This window comes from Agelaius tricolor, unplaced genomic scaffold (assembly GCF_023055355.1).
Source record: "Agelaius tricolor isolate 1412-34295 unplaced genomic scaffold, bAgeTri1.0.p SCAF_38, whole genome shotgun sequence".
NCBI lineage: Eukaryota > Metazoa > Chordata > Aves > Passeriformes > Icteridae > Agelaius > Agelaius tricolor.
The window spans coordinates 466544-485450 of NW_027269298.1; the positions used below are offsets into that span (position 1 = coordinate 466544).

General features: G+C 43.9%; 1 protein-coding gene across 4 annotated transcripts; it reads left to right on the plus strand.

Moving 5' to 3' along the window:
* Window positions 1-18426, plus strand: PKN3 (protein kinase N3). Of its 4 annotated transcripts, none has more exons than XM_071454191.1 (22): window positions 162-677; window positions 4014-4287; window positions 4828-4976; window positions 5776-5905; window positions 6019-6170; window positions 6549-6744; window positions 7042-7230; window positions 7464-7573; window positions 8051-8194; window positions 9178-9253; window positions 10664-10850; window positions 11503-11614; window positions 12410-12486; window positions 13260-13326; window positions 13850-13941; window positions 14307-14483; window positions 14573-14635; window positions 15172-15248; window positions 15751-15893; window positions 16132-16239; window positions 16807-16887; window positions 17559-18426. In XM_071454191.1, the coding sequence occupies exons 1-22, from the start codon at window positions 654-656 to the stop codon at window positions 17769-17771; spliced, it is 2841 nt and encodes a 946-aa protein (XP_071310292.1). In that variant the 5' UTR covers window positions 162-653; the 3' UTR covers window positions 17772-18426. The 4 variants fall into 4 exon arrangements, 2 of the variants coding, with proteins under 2 accessions (XP_071310292.1, XP_071310291.1); XM_071454190.1 differs by having other exon boundaries at window positions 163-677; window positions 4014-4296; XR_011683667.1 differs by lacking the exons at window positions 16132-16239; window positions 16807-16887; window positions 17559-18426 and adding an exon at window positions 14764-14825 and having other exon boundaries at window positions 4-677; window positions 4014-4296; window positions 15751-15800.
* Window positions 18427-18907: the final 481 nt, after the last annotated feature.

Sequence of the window (18907 nt, forward strand, 5' to 3'; positions counted from 1 at the left end):
GTTTTTACACTCAAATATTCAGCAGAAACTGCGTGTGAAGTTCTGCAGGGGAAAACGTCCCCAGAGCCCAGCATCGCCCCGTCCCAGGGATGGGATGCAGGGATCCCGTCGCAAGCAGAGCTGCGCTTCGCTGCTTCCCCTTCGAGCAAGCGCCGGTCACGAGCCCTCGTGGAGAACTGAAACCGGGAACCACCCGGTGGCCCCGGCACAAAGGGCCCGGCTGGGGCCACCACGGGGCTTTCTGCTCCAGGCTTCCAGAGGGACGGAGCGGGGATCCGCCACCGTGCCTGCCGTCCCCTCCCCTCCGTGCCACCGCGGGCACTGACCCTTCCAGCCTCTCTCAGCCTCTCCTTCCCCGGCGGGCGAGGTCCGGTACCTCCGCGTCCGCTGCGTCCTCGCTCCTTCCCGCCGCCTCACCGGACCTCGACCGCGCGTTCCCCCCCGGGGCGGGCGGAGGCGGTGGCGCCTCCTCAGCCGGGGACCGGAGCGGCGGCTGCCCCAGGGCCGTGTGGGGAAGGGCGGCTCCCGCCCCTCGTCCCGCTCCCGCTCCCTCGGGCCGCCCGCCGGCAGCTCCCTCGGGCCGCCCCCGCGAGAGGGCGCTGGCGGTGGCCCCGGGACCGCCGAGTTTGAAAAGTGCCGGTCCGGGCGGAGCAATGGCGGCAATGGCGACCCCGCAGGTGAGCGCTGAGGGTTCGGGGGCAGCAGCGGGCCGAGCAGCGCCTGGGGGGAAGGTGGTCCCCGCGCCTTTTGGGGCTCCCTGTGCGCTTTGGGGGTCCCTGGACACTTTGGAGATCCCTCCATCCATGTCCCGCTGGGAAAGAACCGCACCCCGCTCCGCCCTTCGGAGGTCCCTCCATCCATGTCCCCGCCGGGAAAGCACTGCGGCCCTGCGCCCTCTGCGAGTCCCTGTGTCCTTTGGGGGTCCCTCCATCCATCCCCCGCCGGGAAAATCCCGTGTCCCGCCCCGCCGGGAGCCCCCGCAGAGGCGGCTGTGCTGAGGGGCTTCACGCCGCTCCCCCTCCGCTCGCATGGCCGCGCCCCAAGGAGGTGGGAGAGGGTGTGGGAAACTGGTGGGATCCCCTAAAAATGTCCCTCTTCGCCTCAGGGAAATGGGGTTCGGGCCAAGTCGGTGCCTGCTGAGGAAATCTCTCGGCGTCGAGGAGGTGTTGGGGGCGAGGCGGCTGCTGGGGCTGGCGCGGGGCCGGGAGGGCAGCCAGGCTCCGTGCTGGGAAAACATTCGTGTCTGGAACAAGCTCCCCGCAGAGGGGAAGATGTTCTGCCCTCTTCCCTGGAGACGAAAGTTTCAAGCCTAATCTGGGAAAGAAGGGACAGAGAGACCGACACAAAGGGCGCTGGCTGCCCCTCGCCCGGGTTCTTCCCATCCCGGTGCTTCCTGGGCTCGCTCCTTCCAGCCCTCAGCCTTGGAGTTGGGAATGCTCCAGGCAGGACCACAAGTGTCTTTTTCCTAAATTAGCCGTGACTTCTTCTTGTAAGACATGAATGTAGCTGGTATGAGGCTCCCTAACGTGCGTCTCATCCCTACGGTATGAAGTTGCCCTGAAAGATGGGATTTAAGATGTCCTGGGAATGTTTGGGCTGCAGGGAGGATGGCAGCCTCACCACTGGCTTATTAAATCAAATTATAAATCAATTTCTGTGTTAGTGGTGAAAGTGTAAAGGCTAGGACTGCTCTGGGCTTTGTGCAGGTGAAACTCATTTCCAAGCTGGGCATAATTAATGGGATGGGATCTCCCTGGCTGCAATCCAAAGGATTAAGTGTAACTCATACTGCTGAAATTTTTGCTAGTTAGAAAGCAGTCTGGACACTTGGGTATGACACGAGCCTGGCAGAAATTCTGGGTGAGCTCCAGCATCCCCACTACAAGTGCCAAAAGCAAGCCAATTTCAGCTGCTTTGGGTATTTCTCTGCAAGCTGTAAATGTGTTTCAGGGTTGTGTTGGAGACTGACCTTTCCAGGGAGCCCAAGAACAGCTGCAGCACGGGCTGTGGCAGTGTCCTGACACCCCACCGAAATTCCTGAGCCAGAAGGCAAAGTGGCTCAACCCAAATGCAAATTTGTCTTTCCCATGCTTCTCAAAAGTGGAGTGTTTTATCTTCCTGGTGCAAACAATGTTCATGTTATGGCACCCTCTGATCTGCAGAGGGGAAGATGGGGAAGTGAAACACGTTACATTCTAAATATAGAAATTTAGCCTGATGCATTAACTGATATTCAGATTAGTTTTTCGCAGAGACTGGTGTAGAGGAAAATTGACCTGGGAACTGCTGAGACTGTACCTGTTCTCTGAATCAATACCCAGAGCTTCACATTCAGCACCTTTTATTGGTATTACTGTTGTACCACTGCTCATTCCTTTGCTCTGAGTGGATCTAGGGGGGGAAATTCTTACACCCATTTGCATAATTTGAATATAAGATGAATCTATGTGCTTTTATTAGTTATTTAAATAAGAATTGTAACCTTCAAACTCCTTTTAGTAATTTGCTACAGACTGGATAAAGAGCTTTTTGATTTTCCAACTTAGGGCTGGTAAAGGTTGCCTGTGACTCAGGAATTCCATGATTCAAATTCTTCCTCACAAAACTTTGGATGTCTTTCAAAGCTCTGGCTTAGTTCCTGGCTTTACTAATTGGGCGAGAACTTCCTGAAATCAGGATGTTGGTCTGAACCTTTTTGTTTTGCTACCAATCTGAACAACTCCTATTTTGGCCATTGCAGCCAAAGCTTGGATTTAGGCCAACTTTTCAAATGGATTTTTTTCCCTTTTTTCCTTGTGCTATTGGACTGAAATTGTAGCAAAAACTAATCAAGGATGTTTGGTTGAGTCTTTGATTAAGTAATTGTTTCTGGAGGAGGCTTTGGATGCACAGCACACTCTGGAAGTGTATTAATGTACATGAGTAACACAAAGCCAGCGTGGTTTGTTGTTGGAAATGTGGTCAGCCAGTGACAGAGTGTGAAAACAAGTCGGGATTCCTGAGCCCTGTCTTTAGGCACTGGTGTGCTCTGTGATGTTAAGCCAGTCACTGTAGCAGTGCTTGACCACTTCTTTTGCATTTAAGCCATGGGTGTGAGTCATTAATGGGAGGTTATGAATGCATTCATTGCTTTGGATGCCTTAAAGCTTGGATGTGTTGTGGTGTTGGGTAGCACCCTTAGGGATGCTTTGCAACTCCCGTCTGAATCCAGTGTTTATTTGGGCAGTGAGATAAACCTCTGCTCTGCCCCAGCTGGGTATGTCCAGAGTCTGTGACAGAGCAGCTCTATCCAGAGCTGTTGCTGAGCCATATCTCACTAGAACAAGTGGTATTTGAAATTATGTAAAACAAAGCCCCAGGACAAGAGTGAATGCCACTAATGCTACTCAAAATAATCAGTGTTTAACGTGGCCTTTAAAGAACAGAGATTGAGACATTAGTCTGCTCACCTTTTCAGACACAGCAAACAGTCAGATTTATTCTTTTGCTTGTTCATTTGTAGAAACAGCTGTAGGGCTCGCGTTTTTCTTCTTCAGGGACAACAGCTGAGGGTTAACACATGCTTGTAGCATTCCTAAAAGCTCTAACAGATTAGCTGAGAAGTGTCTTTGAGCAGTCAGCATCAAGGCATAATCAGATAAAAATCTGTATCTAAAACATCAAACTGGTAAAAGGTAATTTTGATCAGAACAAGAGCAAATATTGGCTGAGCTTTGATTCTTGAAGAACAAAGATGTGTGTAGACATTAAATAACAAGGGGTCAAATAAAATGAAAGTTTTTCTCCATTATGGCTTAAAATCAAATTAAGGCATGTTAAGATCAAAGTTGTGTTCTGTCCTCTGCAATTGAAATGTAGGTTTGTCTTCTTGAAAAATTGGTGAAAAAATTGACTTGAGAATTTCTGAAAGAAATGAAGGAGTGGAATCTAATGAGGGTATTGCTGCAGTGTCATAAAAATGGTTGGACAGTGTTCTCTCTGAAATCCTCTTGCTCCATGCTCTCGGGCTGCAGGGCAGCTCTCTCTTGCAGCTGGGCAATGACGTGAACTTGATGGATCCAAGCTTCCAGCAGAAACTGGAGGGTGAGAAGGAGCTGCTCCGCCGGGCCATCCAGAAGGAACTGAAGATTAAAGAGGGAGCAGAAAACCTGCGCAAAGCGACAACAGACAGAAAGAACCTTGTCCACATCGAGCACGTGCTGAAATCTTCCAACAGAAAACTGGAGCAGCTGCACTGGGAACTTCAGGAGCTCAATGCAAGGATTTTGATACCAGACAAAGAGAGGAGTACGACAGGTTGCTCTTGGGTCATGATTGACTGCAACATTCTCTTAGAGTGCTTCAATCTCTAGAGATATTGAGTTGATATAGTCTTCTACTGAAGGCTCACAAGTAGTGGGAGCTTCTTGGTATTTAACTGATTAAATTATCTGTGGTATAAAAAGTTCAGAATGGTGCTATAAAGGTGAAAGGGAGTATAGGGAGAAAACCAGCTGAGAGTGGTGGGCATGGGCAATATTCATTATAGGTGGAATTGAAAAGATTTTAATAGAATTTCTGGGCAGCTCAACATCGAAGTATTTTATAGGATAGTGAGTATAAAATTGGAAGAGTGCTTGTTAGGACAGGCTCATTGATAAATTAAGAAATATTTACAGATATGAGTTTGAGTTTCATTTGAAAGTGTTTCCCAATCAGTTTTGTAGACAAGACCTTTTTGTACCTTATTTTATAGCCTAACTTTCCTTTGCAGGGTCACCCATCTGTAACCTGGTGAAATGAAACGAGGCAAGATGACTAATGGTATTGATTGTGTTGTTTGTGCAGATGGATCTGTATCTCCAGATCCCTGTCTCTGGGAAAGAAACCCAGATCCCATGGCAAGGAAGGTTGAAGCTTTGAAAAAGCAGCTGCATGTTGAAATGAAAGTGAAACAAGGAGCTGAGAACATGATCCAAATGTATTCAGCATCCAAGGTAAGCAGGAATAAAGAGCCATTTGGGAGCATGAATTACTGGATCAAAATTTGTATTTTAAGTCTGTACACAAATCTCTCTCTGATAATTGATTTGGGAGAGAAATTAATTTGCAAAGCTTGCTTGCCTGAATCCTAGATCTGTACTTTGAGTCTCAGCATAATGACAGCACATAAGGGTGGTGTAAGAGGTACATTAAGTCACTGATGAGGAAAGAAAGCTAAGAAGGCATTGGTGTTGTAACTGAGTTAGTTGGTGTGATGTTTTGATATCACTGAATTGTTTAGGATAAAGCACAGCATGTGGTATCTCTTTATGTGAGAAAAATTTTCAGAGGTTTAGTGGATTCGTATTCATCTCATTTTTTGAGTTTGGCATAATCATATTTAAAAGTCAAAAGATAATTTAAAACATTTCAAATCCAAGCTTATGATGAAGCTTAATTCAATAAGACCAGCAGTGTAAGAGGGCTGTGATATTTTTATGTGTTCAAAATCTCTGCTCTGCTTACAGAACGCTGTAAGTGCAGTTAACCAGGGAACAAAGAGTCTCAGGGGCTGCAGGATTTGGTATTAACTGGGCACGTCCTTGACCTGTCCTTTCCCTCTGCAAATGGAGATCGTGATCTCAGAGTCCTTGATCCTCAGTGGTGCCTCCTTTACATAATTACTTGAGTATTCCATTTCAGAGTCAGTTATGACCCTTCATGCAAGTACCACCTCACCCTCATATGTGAGCACCTCATCATCACCCATTTTTCGTGATCATGGTTCTCTCTGCATCTGATTCCTTTGGGCAGGAGCGGAAGCTGTTGGCTACAGCTCAGCAGATGCTTCAGGACAGCAAGACAAAGATTGAAATAATCCGCATGCACATTGTGAAAGTATCTCAGTCAGCAGGAGGGATGGAAGACACAGTGGATCCAGCAGGTAACATGCTTTAAGTAACTGATACAGCCCACAACAGATGCAGACAGCACCCTAAGATCCACAGTGCTTGGCTGATTTTCATCCTTGCCATGTTTTACCTCCTGAATGGCCAGTGAGGGTGGGGACCACCATCAGTGCTTTGGAGCTGCGGATTGAGGAGCTGAGGCATCACCTGCGCATTGAAGCTGCTGTAGCAGAGGGGGCAAAAAATGTGCTGAAGATCCTGGGGGGGAGTCGGGTACAGGATCGCAAGTTTTTGGCTGAGGTAAGCAGACACTGCTCAGGCCTTCTTGAGAGGGTGGTTTCATGCCTCCACATTAGTGATTTAGCATGAACAAGCAGGGTTAACCATGTTACTAATTTAGGAATTTCCTGTCTCTCTGTCGAGACAGACTGGAATCGCTTCCCCTTCTAGGGATAGTGTTCCTTGCTTTAGTGAAATTTCTCAGGAACATCAGAAGTGACACTGGTGGGAGTTCAAGCTCTGTGGGAAAATATTTTATCTTTATTTATCTGTATCCTGTATTAGCAAGATGTTGTCTTGTTGGGTTTTTTTTAAGCTTACTCTAGTTCATAATACCTGGACTACATGGCTCTACATGGAAAATTTCTGCCTGCTTTCTGTTCTCCTTCACACTGGTAGGCTCAGGGTCGTCTGCAAGAGTCCTCTCAGAAGATTGATCTGCTGCGCTTCTCCCTGGAACGTCAGCTCAGTGAGCTTTCTCCTGACCACCCAAAAAGAGCACTCATCAAACAGGAACTGGTGAACACTTCCTCCCTGGGAGCCCGGCATGGCAGCATGCAACCCACTTCAGTCATCAAACCTACAGCCCTTACAGGTAAAGGGATCCTGCATCACACGTTGTTGTGAGGAGGACAGAGAGAAAAATTAATTCTATTTTTTCTCATTGTTGTCATATGGACACTGGGTTTTCTAACAGCTGGACTTCTGTCTTCTAGGTCAGGCAGAGCTTTCTGAGCATACAGATTTGCAGTCTAATAACCTAGAGTCAATTTAAACTATTAACCAAGAAATCGTGAATCTGAGAAATTCTGGGACCTCTTTGAGGTCAGGCTGACTGGAATCACTTTATCTTTTATATAATAATATTCCTTATTCTCCTAAAATTCCTCAGGAACGCTGGAAGTGAGACTGATGGGGTGTCAGGATCTATTGGAAAATGTTCCAGGACGTTCCCGAATGACAAGTTCTTCTCCCATCTGTGGCAGCCCAAGTGATTTGAGGTCCCTTTCCCGGACACGAGTTGGCCTGGGCATCCATGGCCGCGGTGTTGCAGGAAAATACCGGAATGAAGAGCCAAGCAGTGAGTACAGGGTTCCCTGTGGACCTGCTGGTGGCATATCAGAGCAAGGGGGCTTCTCACTGGCTCAGCCTGGTACAAGTGTTGTTATAAGAAACCCAATTTCTGCAAAACTAAGAGAGAAAGTGAATTGCATTATGCCTGGTCCTCCTAGGACTCTCCTGGAAATTGGTTGGGATGTCCATCTTCAGCATGAGAGATTAAACATTATAATCCATGTTTTCTCCTTTGTCCAGATGAGGTCCTTGCTGTGCTCAAAGTGGACAATAAAGTGGTTGGCCAAACAAACTGGGGACCAGTTAATAACCAGGCGTGGGACCAGAGCTTTGCCATTGAGCTGGACCGGGTAAGTCTGCCTCAGATTCACGTGGTGTTTATTTTTCCATTTAACCTTACCTGATTTGCTTGTTTAGCTCTCATTCCACTTAGCTCAACCCCGTATTGCTGCTGTCCCCATGGCCTTTGATTTGCCAGTTAGCTCAGCCTTCCCCTGAAGGCAGAGCATCACTGCCAGAGATTCAGCTTGAACAGCATCTGCTGTCCTCCTCTCCTTATCTGAGCAGTTTTATTTCATCTTATCAGCAAAGTGGCTCTTAGGGATTTCTAAATGAGGACTCCAAGAGGGTCTGTAGCTAAGAAGATCTAAAAACATCAAAAGCAGGGAACAGAAGCACTGAAGAAGTATTTTATGCATACTCTTTAGTTTACTGATTTTATTTTATTTATTATTTTTTTACAAATACACGTGCCATTTCTAGAGCATGGAGCAATATGTAATTATTCTGCCTTTGTTTTCTCCCCCACCATTCACCTATCCCACCAGTCTCGTGAGCTAGAAATTGCAATTTATTGGAGAGATTGGAGAGAACTCTGTGCTGTGAAGTTTTTACGTTTGGATGATTTTCTTGATAACGAACGTCATGGGATGTGCCTCTCGCTGGAGCCCCAAGGAATGCTTTTTGCAGAGGTATAAATGTAAGCTTTGTTTCTTTCTCAGAGAATTCTGTCTCTTTCGGGTGTCTGCCCTGAAAGCAGTTGTTCAACCCAGAGTACAAGGAATGGAAGGAGCAATAATCTGGAAGGGCAGAGTGATACCTGAAACCCTCTTGCATCAATAGCCTGTGTAAGAATAAGGAACAACAGGGTAGAATAGATGTGCACATCCATAGCCTGGAGTGACTCTTCAGCTGCTCCACTGTAACTCTGTGTGTGTGTGTGCTGCAAAATCCGTTCGTTTTTATTTGCTTTCATTATGAGTCATTGGTGGCACTTTAATTAAACATATGGCTTAATGGTCAGGATTGAATCACAGAGACTGTAGAATCAGAGATCCAAACTCCCTCTGGCTATGCTTATTTTATCATCTTTCTGAGGCTAATAATAGTTTGAAGTGCCATCAATGTAGAGATAATCTCGATAATCCCTTAAAAGCCGCAGTATTTTCTCCTTTGTGTTGTGATGAAAGTTCTGTAGTTATAATTCCAAAGCAGGATCTAAACCTCATGTACCAAAATTTGCCTCCTCTCCCTGCCTTCTTGTTTTTTGTGGTTGGTTTGTGGCATTTGGTTTTGGGTTTTTTTTGTTTTTACTTTTGTGCCATGAGCTACTGTGTTTCTTACAGTACAAATGGGCGTGTTCTTTATGCATGGCTTCATTTCATTTCATTTCATTTCATTCAAATTAGATAAAGTTTTTGGGAAATACAAATTGGTCTTAATTCTGGGGGTTTTCTCAATTTCAGGTAGCAGATAATTCCAGTCTCAAAACCCACAACTGAAGTAGCAGCTGATTAGAGGGTGAATCTGGAATAACCAAGTTTGGAGTCTGGGATTGACTCGAAACTTACCAGATAGAAATGGAGATTTTGATGAGAAAAAAGGCATGTGTGAAAATTTGGGTTTACAATTTAAATGGAGAATCCTGAAAAAATCTCTTTTGCTTCTCTGCCAGGTGATGTTCTGTAATCCTGTCATTGAGAGGAAGCCAAAACTGCAGCGACAGAAGCGCATTTTCCCCAAACAGAAAGGTGAGGTGCTGGAGAAGTGACTGTCCAGGGTGGGAGCAGGGGTTTGCACAAGCAGGTTCTGCTGTCCTACTCAACCTGACAGATGTTAAAACTCTTTCTAATTACTGTGTATGTGAAAGTTTGTTCAGTCACATGAAGTGCAGGCAGTCTGGCTGCAGCTCCATCTGTAATGTAATATTGTCATGGTGCTGCTGCTCACAATTAACATTGCTAAGAGGATTTAATTGCTAGTTATTTAACAGGCTACTTAGCTTTGGGGCATCCAGCATAGAAGGATGTGGACTTCTTGCAGCAAGGAGGGCCACCAAGATGCTCAGAGGGCTGCAGCCTCTCTGCTCTGGACACAGGCTGAGAGAATTGGGGCTGTTCAGCTCAGGAAGGTTCTCAAGAGACCTTGAAGCCCCTCCCAGTGCCTTCAAGAGGCTTCAAGAAAGCTGGAGAGGGACTTTGGAGGGTGTGGAGTGACAGGACAAAGGAAGAATGGCTACTTACTGACAGGGCAGGATTAGATGGGATATTGGGAAGAAATTGTTCCTTGTGAGGGATGTGAGGCACAGGTTGCCCAGAGAAACTGTGCCTGTGCCATCCCTGGAAGTGCCCAAGGCCACGTTGGATGGGGCTTGGAACAACCTGGGGTAGTGGAAGGTGTCCCTGCCCATGGCATGGGGTTTGAATTAGATGGTCATTGAGGTCCCTTCCAACCCAAACCATCCCATCATTCTATGAGAAGATCCAGGACTCAAACTGTACTAATTTAACCAGGCATGCTGTTACCAATGAACAGATATTGGGAGGTTTTCTGGAAAACTCTGAATGACAGAACACTGTAGCATGAACAGGCTACTGACTATCAAGTCTCTAGAGCTGGCATCTCAGATTTATGAGATTTATGGAATGGAATAGCTTGCATACTTTCTTATTTCTCTGCAAATTCTTTCTTGTGAAGCTGAATAAGGTGAAACTTTACATACTGAGCTTTTGTGGCAGTGGGGATAAATGAGATTTTATACTTATGCTCTTCAGGAAGTAGTAAAAATAATGAAAATCTCCCAAATATTTTACTCTTTTTAACACATTTTCAGGAACTTCCTGTTAGCAGGCTGCATAATTAAAATGTAGTGTTGAAAGAGAAGAAAACCTGACTTGAAGTAAAATTAATTTTTAATGTTCTATTCAATTTCAACTTGAAGATTGTTATATTATATGGAGCTGAACTTAGCTGAAATAGCAGATCTGTTTCATCATCATCATCATCAATCTTTATTCCCTGAAGAAAAGCCCATTCCTCCAAGGGTGAGCTACCCTTTTGGGGTAACCCCAGGTGTTCAGTTGAAAACTAGAGTTTAACACTCTGTGAGACTGTAATTTATGTGTTATAATCTTACTGATGTTTGACTCTGGCTCCTCCAGGGAAGGAATTTCTCCGAGCTCCTCAAATGAACATGAATGTTGCAGCTTGGGGTCGCCTGATGATGAGTTTCCTCCCTCCCTGTAGTTCCATCAGCACGCTGAGTCCCCCGCTTCATGATCCCAATCACACAGACTTTCCTCCAGTTTCCCCACAAAGTCATGGGGATTCAGTGTCCAAACTGAGTAGGTAAGTGCTGTCCTGAGTGTTGGAATGGGTGCACGGTAGATCTTAAAATTCTGTTGCACCTTACTGAGGTGAAGGAAGACACTGATGAGAAAAATTTGTCCAGAAAAAAAGATGTACAGTTTCTGTGTTCTAAAGGAAAGAAAATTCCATTCATTAAATGGTTTCACCAGTACAGTAACTGAGCTATGCAAGGTCACCATGTGATTGTTGGAAGGGACATAGCTGAGATTTTGAATGTGCTGTAGAAGAAAATTTCCCCTAAAATATTTTTTTAATTGAATCAGTTATTCTCTAAAGAGATTATTCCCACTGATGCACAGGACCTAGGAAAGAAAAAGAAATCATTACTCAGTTTCTGTGTTGCTATTAAAATCAAGATTTCTTTAAATTCTTGACTTACTTCTACATACCTGTGTTTCATTAATTTTATAGCATCAGAGAGCCAGTGTTAGAATGTGAGTCTAACCAACTTTTAATTAATTTAGGAGAGAATATGTCTTGTTGGTACTTCACAGACCAACAGTGTGAGCCAGGGAGTCCTGTTGTCCAGTGATTTGGACTGAACTAACACAGCAGAGGTGATGCAAAGGTGTCTGTGTACAATGCTCTGCCCTAAGGCAAAATCTCCTTCAATTCTGTCTCACAAATGCAGTGATTTCCCTGTGGCTAAGCTTGCATTTGCTGATGAAGCACCACCCAAGCCTCCACGGCTTTTTCTGATGGCCAACTCCAAGGAATCAGCTCCATCCCCTGCAGATTCTCCGGTAACCATCTGGGCTAATTGGGAATGTTGTCTTTGCTGGTTGCTGTTCTTTCAAACCCTGTTCTTCTAATTTATTGCTGAAGAAGTTTGCTGTACTTTAGGCAGGTGCCTCATTAGCTGGCTGATCTCCAGGAATTCAGAATCCAGGGAACCATTTTGGCATGGAGTCTTCAAAAAGAGTTGCACGAGTTTTTTCCCCCCTCTTTTAAAAAAATGATAACTTGCTTTAATTGGAGAAGCAAAATGGGAGGTAGGTCAGCATTGGGAGTTCAGGGCAAGAGTACAGAACAGACTGCACAGAGAAAGCAGGGAAGGAGGGTCAGCAGGCTTTCAGAAGCAAATGAGGTTCTTTGTCATTAAAGAAACTGGGCAAAACCAAGAGCAGCTCTACTTTTCTGAGAGGAATGAACAGGAAATTTCTTTGAGCAGTAAAATGACCTGTTCTGCCACCTGTTTGTACCCTTTCTCATTTGGCTTTTGTGATAGAGGAAACTGCATTCTTTGATCATTGGGACTCTTGACATCTAGGAAGTAAATGTTCTATCCTAGACTTTTAAAAGTGTTTATTTTAAAAGGTTTGACCCTATAAAAATTATTGTACATGGGGATAGTTTTGTGTGCTCATAGATAATCTGTTTTTATGCTACTTACGTCCAAGCAGAGGCAATGACCATCTGCAAGAACGTGTCTGTGGTCATGCTGGATCCAGACAGAGGAGAGAACTTGGATGTGGGTGTTCAGGTTAGACTTGGTGATTTCAGAGAATGACCCACTGTATTTTTCTTTCTCCTCCTAGTGCCTGAAGAGGCTACATGTTGAGGAGAAGTCTTGCAGCTCTCCTGTAACAGGATTTCCAATCCCAGCGTCTCCAAGGTAACTGTGGATAGCATGAGCTATCTCAGGTCACAGATTAAAGAGTCACTGGGCTCAAATTTTTGAACATCAAGTCTAAAATTCTCCTCAATGTGTGCTTTAGTTTCTCAACAACAAATTTTTAATGCTGAGTGTGGACAATACAATGAAAAATCTGCTCTGAGCTTCACTTGTCTAAATGTCTGCTGTGTCTTATCTGTTCATTAACCCAAATACTGAGTCTGTTGTTACACTGTGCACTGCAGTGTAAGAGGTGATTTGGTAGAAGGTAAAGTCATTTAGCTGTCTTCAAGGGCTTACTTGTGTTTGAAGTGTTGTGGTGTAGTATATTTAGATGTGTCTGTGTGCTAAGTAATACATTCCAGAACTACTTTTGGCATCCCTCACACTCATCTATTTCTATTGATTTGCAGTACATTGTCTCTTACTATGATGGGAGGCATAAAACAGGAAGTTGATTATAGTCTGTGGCACTTCTGCAGACACATTTTGTTTAAAACAGGGATACACAGCAGTAAATATACCCAGACAAGTAAAAAACCAATTTACTATTGTTGAAAAAAGACAATTTCCTTGCATCAGGGTTACCTTCTTCTTTCTTAAGTGCCAGAACAGCAGCACAAGCTTTAGTTGTCAGGATTAGGTGAGGGGTGGTTGGCACAGTTGTTTGCTTTCCTTTTTGCTCTACAGAGCTTCTTTCCTTGACACAAACACACACTCTGATATCTGCTCATGCATCTCTTGGGTACTGTCTCTCCTCTGTTTTTCTGCAGGAAAAGGACAGTTCAGCTGGAGGATTTTCACTGCATTGCCATGTTGGGCCGTGGCCACTTTGGGAAGGTAGTAGGGAAGTCCACTGTGGAGGAGGGCAGTGGTTGTGACAGTGGGGCTCTGCCTGGAGGTCTGAATAGAAGCATTGCAGGACAGGAGAGATCTGTTGCAGTGCAGATATGGAACAGCAAACCCAGCCACATAAGCAGCTGGTAACTGTTGTTAACAGTCACATTGAGGATTTGTGACTTTGAAGCCTGGAGAAAGCTGTTCTGAGAGTGCTAAATCAAGGCACACCATTGCCATTTCTTTCATGAGGATCACTAGAGGAAGAGCTCCATTCCCAAGACTTTGCATAGCTCCCTCTGTGAGAACTCTGAGGTGCTCCTAAAGCACTGGGCCAGCTGTGATAGTCCTGTCTGGGAGAAGGACATAATTTACACTGACATCCTTTGTTTTTTGAGTTCCTTGAGTTTGGTGTTGAGGATGATTGTCTGGAGTAGATGGAAATAGTTGGCATCAATTTGAGTTAAAGTAATCTGATAAGGAAATACAAGATTGCTTAAAGTACAGCTTTTCTGTTGTCTTTCAGGTACTGCTGGCCCAATACAAGGCAACTGGGAAGCTGTATGCCATCAAAGCCTTGAAGAAAAAAGACATTATTAGGAGAGATGAAATTGATAGGTGAGCTTTGTTTAGAGATGGTACTGTTGCCAGAGGCTACATTACCACAATTGTAATCAAATGTTAGCTGGTGTGGTACTGGCTGTGGCACTCTTAAGGTTAAATTGGATAACTAAATACTTGGATAACTAAAATCAGAAATAAGGAAACTTAGAATGGTGTCTAACTTTTGTAAGAATGGCACCTGAAGAACACTCTAAAACTCAAGGTTTGGAAGTATGTAAGATAGATATTATATTACCCCTCAATTTTTATTTCTCTAACTTCAGATGTAAAGATTTTCTTCTTCGTCCTCTCTTTCTCAAAACAGGCTTTTCTGCTGAGTCTGTTTAGCACTGACGTTTTCATTCTTTGAATCTTGGCAGCTTGAACTGTGAGAAGCGAATATTTGAGGTGGTCAATTCTTCTGATCATCCATTCCTTGTGAACATGTTTGCCTGTTTCCAGACCCCTCACCATGCCTGTTTTGTGATGGAATACACTCCAGGTGGGGATCTGATGATGCGCATACACGAAGATGTCTTTCCAGAGCATATGGCACAGTGAGTTAGAATTACTCTTGTCTCCAGGCACTATATAAATTTTTAACTTGAATCTCATATATTGCCTCATAACTATTTCTGTCTTTTAGGTTTTATACAGCCTGTGTAGTCTTGGGGCTCCAGTTCTTGCATGAGAAGAAAATTGTTTATAGGTAATGCAGCAGAGACTCAAGACAGTTCAGCAACTTGAAGGTTGATTTTTCCTGTAGCTGTGTCTGGAGCTCACTTTCTTGCTGGGGTTTCTAATCTTTCTGCCTGTCTTTTTCTCTGTCACTATCAGCATGTTCATCGTGCTCACAGTAGAGAAAGTCACCTAGAAGCTATTCATCTGGCATGTTGCAGGTGATTAATCCTCTGTGACATGTCAATACATTCTGGGGGGCACCTGTAAGTCACTGCTTTCTTTTCACTGGAAAAAGTAATTTGTCATGTTGTTGTGGGAGCTCTTTTCCAGATGAATAATCCCCACTGCTCCACGCTGCTTTTTGAGCCTTTAGTTTAGGGAAAAATATCAATCAGTTTAGGGGAATCTTCCAAATAATGCACGATTAAACCAAATGTAGACTTTACTCAATCTAGATTTTATTCTCTTTATTAACACCTACCTTCTACCTCTTGCAAAAAAACCATGTTGGGTGTCAATCCTCAGTCTTCATCCACTGTTTTCTTTCATCTCCATTGCTTGCAGGGACCTGAAATTGGATAATCTCCTTTTAGATGCTGAAGGATTTGTGAAGATCGCAGATTTTGGATTGTGTAAGGAAGGTGAGTAACTGGAGAAGCTTAAATTGAGCCATCAGGATCAGTTTAGGATCTGGGCTTTCGTAGGTGTTTGTAACTTGTATTAATCCCCATTTAAAAAATTAACATCAAAAAAGCCAAACAACAAAAAACTCCTCACCTGTCTGGCCATGATGAATTTGGGAAGAATCCTTTGTTGTGTGATCTTCAGGAAACTTATGAAAGCATTTAAAATGTGCTTGTTTGCTCAAAGGAGCCAGAATATAGGATCATATCAAACATGTAGAGAGTAAATGAGCAATGGAACATGCAGGAAGTTTCCTTGGGTTTGCTCTTTATTTAAGCATTGTTTGTATATTTGTTATTTGGAGTCGTTGGGGGCCTCAGGTTTCACACTTCTCACTGGCAATTCCCCATGCCCAGGTAACAACATCAGGTGACAAACTACAGCTTTCAGGAGGTGAGGCTGCATCAGATCCATTCAGTAACTTGTGCTGGATTTTACCAAAGTGTCCTTTTCCTACAGGAATAGGTTTTGGAGACCGCACAAACACCTTCTGTGGCACCCCTGAGTTCCTGGCCCCAGAAGTGCTGACAGACATCTCGTACACGCGGGCAGTGGACTGGTGGGGCCTGGGTGTGCTCATTTATGAGATGCTTGTTGGTGAGGTAAGGCCAGCTTCCCTCAGGGAATCTCACTAACCAGGCTTGGGGACCTGACCACCCCAGGTAAAATATTGCTAAATGTAGCCAGCTATTTATTAGTACTTCAGTTACATTTTTCTCATTCATAGAGCTTGCCAAACAGTAATTAATTAATCCATAAAACTCCCTGCTAGTCTCATGCTTATTTAATAGTGAGGAATGGGTGCTATGTGGATTGAATAATAGAATGTCCCAATTGCAGTCACCATTCCCTGGAGATGATGAGGAGGAAGTCTTTGACAGCATTGTCAATGATGAAGTCCGGTATCCACGATTCCTTTCAACTGAAGCACTTGCCATAATCCGTAAGGTAAAGGGCTGCTGGGTCTCTGGGAGCCTGAGGAATCTGCATTTACTGTGTAAGTGGATCCAGAGGGACTTGATTAGGATTGTACAGCATTTGTGTGTGTAATCTGGAGCTGCCTACATAGGCTAAGGGAATATTTAAAATTTGCATGTATTTCCCCTCCCTTCTTTTTACGTAAATGCAGTTCTTCCGTGTAAGGATGACTAAGCAGGCTGCTTACTGTTCCTGCTAAGTCTGGCAGAGAGAAGTGTTGATTCAAGGGCAAGAATGTCAGAGCCATTCAGTGGAGATGACTGGATTCAGTTTTTGAATGTGACCCCATAGTCACAGGTGCACAATAAAGCTGAGATGCTCCATGCAGTTTATGGCAGGTATCTTATTGCTGTTGGCAAATTGTTTACAAGAAACTAGGTCTGAGTTATTCCTGGCAGATGATGACCTTGGTGCAAAGTGAGAATGAGGAAACACCGAGGGATCAGTCCACCTCCTTTTCTTTTGTTTTTCTCTCTGGATCATTATTTCTGTTCATTCTGGTTCCCATTGTTTAATTTTGAACTGATATTTCTGCAGCTGCTTCGGAAATGTCCAGAGCGTAGACTGGGAGCAGGGGAAAAAGATGCAGAAGAGATTAAAATTCAGCCCTTTTTTAAGGTAGGAACTTGGTTTAAACCTCTCCCTTGTTTCTTGTGTTTGAGCAGAGAGTGATTTGCTCTCTGTTGGTATCAAGGCTTATTTCCCTTTGTTATCAGGGAGATCTTAGTGATAGTTTCTGTTGCACCTCATTGCTTCATTCAGAAATACATGTTTCAAGTCTTGCTTGAAATGAAATCCCCCAAGTCTATTTTCTGAGATCTTTATGCTTTCAGAATCAGTTTATTTCTGATTGTGCTACTTCTATGTACAAATATACTTCACTTTAGAGACATGAACAAATATTCCTTTTAAAATGAAACTGCAGCATCAAAGATGTTATCTAGTGATCACAGTGATTGTCAGTCAGTCTATTTGATCACCTGCATTTGCAGGACACATATGACTCTTAAGAGAAATGGAGGTTAAATTGCTTTGTGTCAGGGGTATGTGTTTGTTCCATGCAAAGTTGTTGTCATCCCTCTTCATTATTACTCATCTGTCCAAAAGTTTTTAGCCTTATAACCTTTGTCCGGCTTTGCACTGGAGCAAGAAAAGAACTTGGATGTCACCAGAAATTGCTGGGATCCACAGATCCACCTGGCATGGCTGAGCTGTAGTTTTGTCCCTCCTAAATACAGTTATAGCTGTAAAATACATTGCATGGAATCTCTGCCTTCATTTTCTTACAGGGAATTGATTGGAATGCCTTGTTTGCCAGGAGGCTGAAGCCCCCCTTTGTGCCCACACTAAGAGATCCAACTGACATCAGCAACTTTGATGAAGAGTTCACCTCCCAAAAGCCAATCCTTACTCCTCCTGAGGAGGTTTCTGTCCTGACCCGGAAGGAGCAGACTGTCTTCAAGGACTTTGACTTTGTTTCCAGACATCTTTTAGATGTGTGATTCCTGGGCTACAAAAACATGAAGAGATTGTTACCACCTTGAGAGAGCATAGAGGAGACTTTGCAGGGCCAGTGGAAAAGCCAACAGGATTTGTAGTACAGGTAGTGCTGATGGCCCCAGGATGAGGTGCCCTGCAAGCTGAATTAACCTGCTGTGGGTTTTCCAGCCTCCTGTGTAGGAAGGATCCTGCATGTCAATTACCTTTAAGGAATAATTAACGTTTGACAGGGTGTATCTTCTCCTGTCATTGAACGTAGATGAAATTTGGAATTTAAGATGGACTTGAAATCAAATCATCTCTGCAACCCAGGTTACTCTTTGCAAAAAGCCTAAGTAAGTAGTGTGATTTTTAAAGTTGTAGCATAGCGGGGAAGTGGCCACTTCTCACTGATTTTCTGGAGATGCAGCATTCCCTCCTGGTAATGATTGTATGCCATTTCCCACCCATAAAAATGTGTATGCCAGACAAGGAATGGATTTTAACACTACCAAGACAATAATGTTTGATAATGATCCAAGTGATTTATTGGAAGGAAGATGAATCTATTTAAGGATGCCAACTCTTAGCTATTGATTATAATGATATCAGACTCCACAGCTTTGCACGTTTTTTTTTTTCTTTTTTGAAAATAAAGATACCTTTCTATATAATAAATATTCAGCTTTTCATCTCCTTTATGTCAGCTGAATGTTTCAGATCAGAGCTAACCAAAATGCTCAACAGGCAGGACTTCTGTTTTCTCCATAAATGCCAGTAGTAATATTTTCTTTCTTTCTTCCTTCTCACTCAGGTTATCTGTGTGCATATTGCACGGTGTCATCAGCTGAGAGATACCAATGACTGCAGTCAGTTTATGTCTCCACAGATTTTATCAGTGTGTACATCCTGTATAATTTTTGGGGACAGCTAAGTAATGACAGTCAGTACTGGAAAATCAGTGAGTTAAAGGTGATTTCATTGCCTTGTAATCTATCTTGTAATTATGCTTGATAAGACACATTTTAATGTCTTAAATTCATAATGTTTGCTCATTGGGCAAAAAGGGAAGGGTTTTTAGAGATAAGGCATCTGATGCAAACAAGGACACCATCGTTGCTCTTTCAGTTTTTCACCAGACGGAGACAGGAGTGGGACT

Bases quoted from the DNA above. Each gene is read 5' to 3' on its own strand.
- PKN3 (XM_071454190.1), top strand. From the start codon at position 654: ATGGCGGCAATGGCGACCCCGCAG. The intron at 678-4,013 runs GTGAGCGCTGAG...CTCGGGCTGCAG, and splicing joins CGGCAATGGCGACCCCGCAG to GGCAGCTCTCTCTTGCAGCT. The intron at 13,327-13,849 runs GTAGTAGGGAAG...GTTGTCTTTCAG, and splicing joins GCCGTGGCCACTTTGGGAAG to GTACTGCTGGCCCAATACAA.